General features: G+C 23.7%; 1 protein-coding gene across 1 annotated transcript in view; it reads left to right on the top strand.

Annotated features, from left to right (window-relative positions):
• LOC129618485 (T-cell leukemia homeobox protein 3) overlaps nucleotides 1-12,386 on the top strand; it is a 70,000-nt gene that overhangs the window by 40,042 nt on the left and 17,572 nt on the right. The window contains exon 4 of the mRNA XM_055533270.1: nucleotides 1,408-1,636. Within this exon, the coding sequence (XP_055389245.1) occupies nucleotides 1,408-1,636 (229 nt within the window). The remainder of the gene's footprint in view (nucleotides 1-1,407; nucleotides 1,637-12,386) is intronic.

Genomic DNA, 12,386 nt, shown 5'->3' with positions numbered 1-12,386 from the left:
AGTATATCGGTAATCCTTTCAATTTTGTTGAAATTCTGCGCTCTTTATTGATATATTGTGTGCAAAACTATAGCACATATATGTAGGCATAACACTCCGTCCTTGAATCAGTCCCCAAAACTCACTTACCCTGAATTTTTAGAATTAATTAGGTGCCATGTGATTGCCCACGATATGTGATTGCCCACGTTAGCTAGATGCCAAAATAAGGTTCTAAGACGAAAGCAACTCCGATGACGCCAAAGAAGTATGTCATTTTTAAATCTACTGTTTTAGCAAAAACATTTAATTTAAGTTTTTGAGACTCCAAACTAGAAGCGATTTCCAGCAAATTTTACCCAAATGCACTTGTCCCAAATTGAGTTATTTTAAAATGTTTAGCTCCTTTTGTTCTGTTAATGAGAGATTTTTGTTGAACAATAATTGATGAAGATATAGTTTTTAATTTTGGAGTGAAGAAAGGTCTGTAAAAATAAATTACAATAGGCAGCTTTCAAACTAACCAGTCGACTTAAGCTATCACACTCGACCCTATTATACTCGCATTTCTCCTTCTCCTATATAATTTATTCAAGTATTTTAATTTCAAAATATTTTGCATTTAATTATTGTTTGTATTCAATTGTTGAATCAGTCGCACAACATTGTTATAATAAATTAGATAATAAAGTTATTAAAAAACTTCAACTTTAATTCATTAAAAAATTTATTGCATTTTTATTTAAAAAATCTTAATATTTTCTTGTTTCACATTAAATTAAATGTGTTATAAAAGCTTACGAAACAATAACTATTATACTATGTTGCGATAAGTTAAAAATTATTACTTAAATTGAAATGTTTTTAAAACCACTATTTCTCAGCATTAGTTTCCATGTATAAATTAAAAACCATAAAAACCATTTGCATGTAAATTGTGTAATTTACAAACAGTGAAATGTAAATATTATTTCGTCTTTAATCGTAATGAAAATTGTTTTTGAATTACCAAATTAATGACTAATTGTAATTACATAGTAAATTATTATAATTTTCCTTTTTTTAAAGAATTTAAGATTTCATTAAAAAAATATAAGAAATATTGCGTGCATAAATAATTTTTAATTTTTTACCATTATTTTTAAAAATTTAATCGGAAGTTGTTAAAATTGTTTACGTGTAAAATTACATAAAAAATTTTATTTTATTAAAAGAGTTCCAAAGAACTTCTATTACAAAGTTGTGGCTTTCGTGACTAACACTAAATTTTTTTATAAAATAACCACTTAAACCACATATAGAACAATAATTTTGAAAAATTCTTATTAATTATACTTATACAAAATAAAAAAAAAAATTATTTCGCCTATAATTATGCTATAATTCGCCAAATAAATTAATTTTATATTTTGTATTTTTCTTAAATAGCTGCATTTCCAATTACAAGAAGAATTGGTCATCCATATCAGAATAGAACTCCACCAAAACGAAAAAAGCCACGTACATCATTTACAAGAATACAAGTAGCTGAATTAGAAAAACGTTTTCATAAACAAAAATATTTAGCATCAGCTGAGAGAGCGGCATTAGCAAGAGGTTTAAAAATGACAGATGCTCAAGTTAAGACATGGTTTCAAAATCGTCGTACAAAATGGAGGTAAGTTTCTTTGCAATTAATTTTGCTTATATAAATAAAATATAAATATTTAAAGAAAAATTATTTATGCGACTGCTAAAATTTAAACTCTACTAATTTCCGATTTCTGGTTATGCAATACAATTACCTATTTTGTATAAATTCATGTAACTTTAAATGGTAACCACAGTGATATTTTTTAATAGCTATGGTAATTTTTGATATATACAGAATAGTTTTGATAGAAGTACAAAATCTGAAATACTATTGCAGTCAAGCAATTGAAAATATGTAAAATTTTTGTTAAGAACCAATTTTCAAACCAAAACGGCTCTCGTTGGGTATAGGAAATTATAAAAACAAAATTTTCGGAAATTTTTTTCTCCTCGGGAATTCTTTTGGTTATAAGTCGAATTCCAGAAAGAAGCCGTCTTGAAGCTCAGATTGTATGCTGTTTGGGTATTTAAATCTTAATTTTCGGGATAAAAAGTCCAATGCTAAGAAACACAAGAAGATTCATTAAAATTGCATAACACTAGGCTGTATTTCATATACTCTTTAAAAATATGTGTATAGCCTACTTAAATTTATTTAATTTATTAAAATATTACCCACATGTATACATTGGAGCAACATAGTTGAGCTGTAGTGAAAATATCATTTTACATTTATTACACAAAAAAAAGTTATAAAAAATTAAATTCAAATTGGTAATAAATTTACAAATAAAAAGAAAACAAAAAAAAGTAACAAAAAATTGAATAAATTTTCCAAAAAATTGCTCACATATAAAGAGCAATAAATTTGCATTAAAATTCCAAAATGAAAACGTATATTTTAATTTGACAGAATAATTTAAATCACTCCTTTACTCCTTCTCTTCTCTCTATTTCAATTCACGAAACGAAAAATAAGAGAAAATTTTAATTTCATTTCATTTCATTTTTTTTCGAATACTTAAACGCAAGACATTAATTCAATTGCTCTTTTTTTACGTACTTTAATTTGAACATACTCAATTTAATACCAATTTTATATATACGTATATAATATGTGCAAATATATTAAATCCCAATGCTCGTTTAAAATTATTTTTTTAGTACTTAAAATTACCTTAAAACACCCTTACAATCATCATAACAATCATTCATGAAAATGACAAATTGCTTCGACTTACTTATGCAAAATTTTATTTACCTTTATCAAATTATCTTTTTATGATTTCATATTTTTCACCCCTTTATTTTCATTCCAACACAATACACATAGAAGCAGTAATATAAGAGTAAATAAAACAAATGTGTTTTTCGGTTACGGGTCGGGTGCTGCTGTTGCTTGTCATGTCATATACACATAAATGTATGTAAAAAATAACAAAAGCCCCAAATGAAAAAAATATTATGTATATTTTTAGTTCCGTCGTCGCTGCCGCCGTCGGTAAAACAATTTAATTCATTAAATTGCACAAATTTGTTATTTTTTATGTTATACCGAATTTTTTATAACCATTTTGTTATTTTTTTTTTGTGTTGTATATTCTTGATTTGTTATCTTAATTTCGGATATGTTTATTATGTTTTGAATTGCATGTTTTATATAAATTTTTACTACTCTTCTGTTATATGTTCATGATCATATCATCATCGTCATCATCGTCATATATAATTTCTATATTGCCTATTGGCTGCGATATTAAAAATCTGCTATTCAATTTAAAGAATTTGAAAAATTATGACACCATGAAAGTGGCATGTAAAAATTTACCACTATAACAGTATGTTTATTTTTCTTTCTACACTTGATAACACGTTAATCATAAATGAAAAACTTATAATGAAAATGAAAAAAAAAGAGACAGCAAATAAAAATATAAGAAATGAGAAAATTAAAATTTTGTAATAAAAGTATGAGAAGGAGAAGTAGGTACTAAAAGAATAAAAAAAAAAATTTAATTTGAAAAATTTCAGGAATTTTTAATGAAATGTTCAAATTTCTACTGATTTTTTTTTTTTTTATTAAAATGACTGAAATTTTTTAATTTACACACAAATTAAAGAAAATTTTAATAAAAATTTAATAATATATACGTTTTGCAATGTTTGTAATAAATGTAATAAAGAATTTTCACGTGTACGTGCGTGTTGGAATACAATAGCTCCTAAATCTCATTAATCGAAATTCCATAGTTCTCATAATTTTGCATTACAGAATGAGAAAATCGTTTAGATGTAAAATTTGAGAAGTCAATTAAATTTTTAAATATATTATATCGAAAAGCAATTAAGATACAAGCAATTAAGCCGTCGCTTCGATCTATAAACTGTCCTCGTACATTTGATTAATTTTAATATTCACAATTTCAAATCAGTACTTGCGTGTTTTGAAAGTATTTGGGAAAATAGTGCTTTTTTGGAAATAGTTTGCATAGTGTATAATGTCGTTTCATAAAGGTAGGAACTGCTTGATTTTAGAAATAATATATTGAATTTCTTTTGTTTTTGATTTTAACTTATTTCTGATTCATTCTTACTTGAAAGCAATAATAGAATATAAATCTATATTAAAATTTTGTCTCGATATCCTATTAAAGTAACGAAGAATTGAAATCATAAAATTTTGCAGAGTTAAACGATTTTCACAGAATTCTTTAACTTGCCTTACTTATTCTATCAGTAACAATATATTTAAATTTTAACTAATTTTCTTTTCATTTATTTTAAAATTAAAAATTTTCATATCAAATTTTCTTCAAATTTACAATTAAAAATTTCTAATTTTCTAATTTAAATTTTCAAAAAATTTAACATAGAATTGTGAATTTCTATATACACATATAATATTCTATAATTATATATATGCGGATACAGAAACATATTTATAATCATATATACAAATAACATAAAAAATTCAACACAAAACAATAAAATCTAATAAAACAACACAAAAAGTAACAAAAGAAAAACGTAATTATTTTGCCATATAAAATATTTTACATATAATTTTAATTAATTTAACAAAATGCCAACTTTTAACCTCTTATTCATTTATCATTATAAAAATTTAACAAACTTTTTAAAAATAACAATATTTAAAAAACATAGAAAATAAATAATATTTTATTGTTATACACTTTTATTATTATTGCTATTCTGTTTGTATATACTAATGTTGCTATTGTATACAATTGGTTACTTTATTATTAATGACATGTTATGTGGTTTTAAATAAAAAGTATGCCCATCGTTTTATACTTAATAAAAAACAACAAATACTGATTTCTGTTTTTTTTTTTCGTCAAGAAATAAAAAATAAATTAAATTTATTAATCAAAAATATATATACATACATATACACAAACATACAAAATTTTTTTATATTTAAGTAAATTTTAATCAATTATGCATAACAACATTTTTCATTCTTAAAATGAAAAATGCCCAACTACAACAATAAAAATCAAAAGAAAAGCACAAGAACAAAATTTTGCTTCTCACATAAATTTATTAATATTAGAAAAAAAAGAGATAAATATGCTACTAACCTATACACACATTTACATCTATAATGTGAAGAAAATCACAAAGAGATGGGAGAGGGAAAAGGAGGAGAAGGAAACACAATAGAAATTTAATTCTAAGTAGCTAGTTAGTAAATATACACAAATTTTTTTTTTTTGCAAAACACTTTACTGTAATATTCATTAATTTAAGGAACAAGAAGGAAGAAAAAACAAAAACGGCAAAAATAAGAAAAAAAGGAAATTCAAAATTTCCCCCAAATAAACAACAAAAGGGAAAAAAGCAAAACTCTTAAGAAAACAAAAAACGTAAATGAGAGAAAACAAACAAAAAAATTTTCGACAATCAACGAAAATCCCATGAGAAAATTTTATCACGTGCAAGTTAATTCTCTCTTTTTTATATAGTAACAATTTTAGCCATTAAGCAGTTATACAGTTATATATTTTACTATAATATGCAGGTATATTTAAATAAACACAAGTAATTATGTATGTATATGTTTTCTAAGATAACAGGACGTAATTAATAAGTATCCAATGTTACGTAGGTTGTCATTTAACAAAAGGATTTTAGTATAGAACAATGAATAGATCTATTTAACTGTTAAACATAGAGAGGTTTAAGAACACAAAGGTTTTCATAGCGAGAATGATATCTATAGAAAAATTTTAATGGTCTAACTAGTAGGCCTATGATTATGCATATACAAAGAAGTCTGATGTAAAAAATATTAAGTGTGAACGCATTTTTCGAAATTACAATTATTTAAGTTGCAAATATTTCACTTACGATTATTAAAAATTAATAAGCCACCGCAACTTTCAGAACGCAGAATATTCCAAGAATAATGAGATTATTTTTATACGAATTGAGGTCATTATTCATAGCTTGAATGTAAGACAATCGATGTGATTTTGCGTAAATTTTTTTTGCGATTTAAAGAAATTTAATTAAAATTTCAGTTCTTAAATAAAAGGTATGTATTCTCTTCCGAAAAATTAGGAAGATGTGTAAAAGAATTTTAAATTTTAAAATTTTCATATAACTGATTATACCCTTATACATTATTTTAATCAACCTCAAGAAAACAAAACCCAAAATATTTGTTTTTCATCTTCTGGTTATATTTAAAGTCTATAGTGAATTAAACAATACCGCAAATGATAAACTAACCACTTGTTTTCTTATAAGAAATTCAAAAGTATACAATACTCAACTAATCAACTAAGAATACAAAAATTTTATACAAATATGCATTAATATTAAATATATGTATACAAGAATGTAGATACAGTTAACAATTTATGTTAATATTAAAAGTTTGTTGAATAAAAGTATGTATATGTGCCACAGGGATTGTGACCCCTACTACAACCCTACATCTATATGAACGCAAATGTTTAGTATTCTAATATTTGGAGAAAAACTGAGATGTAGATATAATGTGGAAATTTCACTTAAAGTTTCTTGATTCTTTCAGTTTTATTGTATACATAATATATACATAGATATAAATATTAAATTAAATAAGAAAAGGAAAAGAAAAACAAAAAAAAAATTAATTAAAAAAAAACTTCTTTATTTTGTCTAATTTAATTTTAAAAGAGGTCATTTTCTTTTTCCCCTTTTTTGGCATAAAGAAATTGTGAATGAATACAAAATGAAAAAAATTTCAAATGGATTATTTATATTTTATTTTATAATTTTCTGTGTAACTGTTATATAAAACAATAACAGTATATACATTCATGTATAACACTTAACAGTTTACAAAAAATAAAATCACTTCTTAGAGATTTTCGTATATAAATGAATAAGGATTCCTTTATCCTTTATTCTTTATTAAAAAAATTTTTAGTAATATTATTTTTTCTTCTTAAATTTTCTTTTCATTTGTTTCACAATTAATTCATGCTTGTTAAAAATTATTTTTATCTTCAAGCTTTGTTCTTTCTTTTCCCATTTTAATAATACAAAAATATTGTTCAGCAACACAAAGGAATTGAATGTGATTTAAATCTGATAAGGATATTTTCATCTGATCCTTAAAAACATCTTTGAATCTATTAAAATTATATTAACTATTAAAAATGTAATAAGAATACGAAAAAGTGAAATCTTTTTCTTTGTATGTAAAATTTACTAATGGAAACAGTATGAAAAGGAAGATGAAAATAAGAAAATCATTTAAGTAAATTTTTTTTTTTTGTGTTATACTGTTTTGAGGTTAGCCAAATAATATATATTATGTTGAAGAAAATTTTTATGTTAATGGAAAAATCATACTTAAATTAGAGGTGAAAATTATTTGCCAAAAGAGCCTTTTAGACATTAATGATTTCATTTTATAAGAAATTATAAACAATATTAAAAATGAAAATGGTTATTTAAGAAAATTTGAATCTGATGGTATGAATTGAAAATGTCAGAGATGAATTTTTTAATTTTAGCCATTATGAATTTCAATTTTTATATTTCTATTATATTTTGAATAAGCGCAAGTAGTTGAAGCAAAACTCTGATGAAAATTGCAAAAATTTTAAATGGAAAGCAATTAAGTAATTCTGGGATTTTTATCTGGGTTTTTAAATTTTTTTGTGTGGTATTCTGCACAAAATATAAGATTTCTATTTATGAAAATGAAAAGTTAAATTAAGTTTCCTGAATTGTTAGTAATATTTCTATGGTACTTCATATATTGTGTGTAATATTCGAAAAATATTTCGTGTACTATAATAATTTTTAAAAAGCGCAAGGAAATCTTCTAATTTATATTTGGGATTCGGCACGAGTATTAAATGGTAGATCAATTTGTTGTTCACAGAAGTTTCTATTTGAAGCGAAAAGACAAGTACATATCGTAAATGTAGACAAGTATATATCGTAAAATCTATGAAATTTAAGTAAAGTAATCTGAAATATTTTATTAAAAGTCTGTGATTAAACATTACCATCTTTAATTTGCCTTTGAGGCATTAAAAATTCTTACCTCCGTTCTGTACTACATGTTATGGATATATAGAATTTGTTATATACATATGTATAACTAGATAAAATTGTTCTTTATCACCATATTTTATATCAACTCAAAATTTACTTTTTATACCTATAAAAATGACAATGTTACTCTCCTAAAACTTAAATTCTCATTAATTTTCAAAGTTATAATTAGTCCTTAGATACCTAAAATGTTTACCACTTAAGGACAATTTTAATTATAACCATTTCAATATAAATTTAAGGAATGTTATATAATGTTTTCTTACTTGTAATATACAAATATGCACATACATATATATGTATATAAAAATATAGAAAAGAAAATTTTGGCACCCTGGAATATTTTATACCCAAAATATTTAGGTAAAAATTTTTCTTGAAATTACAAGGATATTCAAAATAAAACAATATAACAAAAGAAAAACGAGCAAAAATAATTTTTCATTCTCTATAAGGATTTAATAATTAAAATGGACAAAGTATTAACCGTTATGGACCAAGGCAAATTTAACTAGAATGTCATCAAAAAAATTTTTGTTTTTCTCAATCTTTTTTTTTTGCTTTTTATATACAATACTGATTTAAATATAATTACACGTTCTATAAAATTACGTAATTGAACTGAGAAAGGAGATAAAAGAATTTTCTATATAACAAAATTCTTCTATTTATACAATATAGACTATCAAAGACCTTCTCTTAATTGTCATGAATTTAAAGAGTCAATGTACCACCTTATACTTATATTGTATTGTATGTGTTGTATTTTTCGTGTATATAGGTATTAGAAGTCCTTTATTTTAATACACATAACATTTAATTTTACCCTAAAAAATATTCATCAGTTTCACAAGTCTTTAATATAATATTAAGAATGTCTTCTGTTATAAAAGAAAATGAAAAAGAAAAGTAAAAGGAAAAAAAAATGGCGGATTTTGGTATACAAAATGTAAAAAAAAAAAAGAGAATTCAACAATGAAAATATTAAGGGGGAGAAATTTTTTGAATGTTTTACAGATATACGGTGCCTTGTTTTCATTTTATATCTTTTCTGTTATATAGATTTTTAGATTAAGACATGTGTTCTTTCGTGTTTATTAATGATATTTACGAGCTTCCACTATGCTTCTTTATTTTTCTATGTATACATAAAAAAAAATGTGCTTTCTTTGTAACAATCATTGTATAGTATTAAATTAACTTTCTTTTCCAATATAAATAATAAACACAACTTTTATTATATGAAATGAGTGGGGGCGGGCAGAGGAATGAGATAATTTTTTTCTATATAAGTATTATGCTTTAATTTTACTCAATTCGTTATTAAAATTGAATGGAATATAATGCAAAAAAAAAAATATATATATATGATATTTGTAACAAAATCATTTACTAAAGAGAATAGAATATAAAGTGTTTTCCATAAATAAAAACCACATTTAAAAATCTTATATTTAAGGAAAGGTTAATGGAGAAAAGGGATATTAAATGTATACAGCGATATTGGTTGAAAAAAGATAGAACGCACAGAAGAAGATCTTAAATTATTGAGGGTAGATTGTTAAACCATTTATATAAAATGATTACTTAAGTGTTTATCGTTTTATCGTTAAAGTTTATTATTATAATATAAAAAAAAAACAAAGTGTATAAAAAACACACTTTTTCTTCTTTACGCACATAATTTTAAAGGTAAATAATATGGTTAAGGTAAAGATAAATTTATATATGTATATAAAGAGTATACGTTTTTATTGTATATTTTACAGAGTGGTACAAAAATAGCCACATAATTTGTTTTTTTACAAAACTTCACTTTTGTATTCCAAAACGGGTTTACTTGGGATTAAAAAACTGAATAATCGGAACGATTATGCGCTTGGACCTTCTTCTTATTTTAGTAGTCGAAAATAACTGTTGGTACATTTGCAATATTCCATGGGAAAACTTTTTCACTATACATTCAAGTAATTTTCCCTGCAGAGGAATTCCTGTAACTTTCACTTTAACATACGATCTTCTTCAAAGAATAGAAAATGCAAAATAAAGTTTACCGTGATCGAATTCCGGTTATACACATGCTAAATTTTTCAAGAACCTGGCGCTGGTGCTGCAATTTACTCATCGTTACATAGAAAAAATACTAACACCGGGCATTGCCGTCTAAATTAAAAACCGTCAATTTCGAAGGTTTTAAATCGATTCCATATGAATATTACGATATAGTACACAAAAAAATTTACATAATGTATCGATTTTTGGAATATTAGCTGTTTATTTCAAAAATATATGTATAAAGTATTAATATAAAATCAAAGAAAATTGAAGAAATTTTTCCGACGGGATGACAATTTTGGCAAAAAGTAAATATTTACTATTTCTACGATTATTAAAGACGAAAACAACACACTCATGTACCCATCCGTTTGTGTACGTATAATTTTGTATAAACCTTTTTGGTGTCAAAAAGTAAATTTATTAGACTTGCTAGTTACTATTTGTGGTGCTTACTACCAAATTGCTGTAATGTATGACAATACTGGCAAAATAGTATTTTAAATTACAAGAATTCTCATATGAAAGTTAAAGCACAAAAATAGGTAAAAATATCTGATTTTAAAAAAAAATATTATTTTTGAAAGTGCATGTCTTCCATAATCACATGCGAGTGGAAAATATTATTGAGATAATTTTATTTTATTTAGTGTACGGGTATTCGTATTTACTCATATTTAAGGACGATGGCGTATAGTCGCCAGATTGATTAAATTATAAAATTTTATTCATTTACTTAATGTTTGTAATTTGTTGCAGAATATATTTGTAATAATTTTGTATACTCGTATTTTCAATATACCGTCGGCTAAATTAAATATCGGGGAAATTTCCGGAATATTTTTAAATAAACGTAATTATTGTTAATATTAAATGAAACAAATAAATTTTACTGATCAAAAATTCTTACACGAAAGTAGGGAAAAAAATAACTATATAAATTAATTCATAAATTAATTTTTATCCCTCACTGTACTCATGATATTTTATAAATTGACTTTAACTCATTCTCTCATTTGTATATCCGTATGAAAATAAGTAAAATAATGTAACAAAAAAAAAGTTCCAAACCATACAAATTATGCTATTTTTAAAGAAATTTTTTTTCTTATTTCTTAAAATGAAAGGTAGTCAGTCATTTATGAAATTTTTTTATTCACACCTTCTTGTTAAATAATCTACTTTTTATATCATTTTAAACCTACTTACATTATTCTTACAAGACAAAAACAAAAAATCAATTATTTAAAATTGTTTTAACAATTGCAGATGTCAGTCAATTTTTTTTTTCTTAATTTTTAATAAAAAATGTGGAAAAAATTTTTTTGCAAATAAAAATTCATCCTGTTTTTTTTTCTTCTGTAAATTATACAATATTATTTTTCAATCACTTATTATTTAATATTCTTAATGGTGATTAATACATATACACTTTTTAAAAGATCATGCCAATCAACCTTTTTATTCTCTAAATGATTATTTAGTGATTACAAATTACGATAAGTATGAGTGATTGATTTTGAAATGGAAATTAAGAAAAAAAATTTGTAAATTTTAAATTTACCGTCGGCTAAACAAATCGGCGAAATTTTTTAAAAGTTTCAATTAAGTTTGATTTTTTAAACAAATTTTTTAAACTGTTTATAATGTTGAGTAAGGTTGCAATTCAGTCATCAGGTTTATTTGAGTTGAATATTGAGAAATTAATATATACTAATGAATAAAACACGTGTAATAAAGTTGATTCATATTGGAATTCACTATATTAAGAGGGAAATATATTGAGGTGCTGGAATGCAAATTAAAAATTGACATGAATCCTATCTCACATTGCACATTCGAAATTTAAAATTCCAAAATATTTTAAAATTTTAAAAACTTACTTAAATTTTTAATTATTTTTTATTATTATATAATAAATATATAATCTCTTTCGCTAAGCTTTTTTAGAGAACAGTTGCCGTGTAGTTGATTATATATAATATGCATATGCATTCTGATTAATAAGTAAGATAATTGGAATTTCAAGTGATTTAATTAAGAAATCATTACCATTAATAAGTTTTTCAAAAAAAAATTTGTACTGACAATTATACGTAACTTGATACTATAATTGATTATTACTTCAAATTTTACACAAAAGAACACATGTTTTAAGAATAATCCCTTAATGCATAAGTATGGTCAAAAACACA

The sequence above is a fragment of the Condylostylus longicornis genome, unplaced genomic scaffold (assembly GCF_029603195.1).
Source record: "Condylostylus longicornis isolate FDR11 unplaced genomic scaffold, ASM2960319v2 ptg000007l, whole genome shotgun sequence".
NCBI lineage: Eukaryota > Metazoa > Arthropoda > Insecta > Diptera > Dolichopodidae > Condylostylus > Condylostylus longicornis.
Note: the sequence above shows the minus strand (reverse complement) of the source record. Positions and strands in the feature narration are given on the sequence as shown.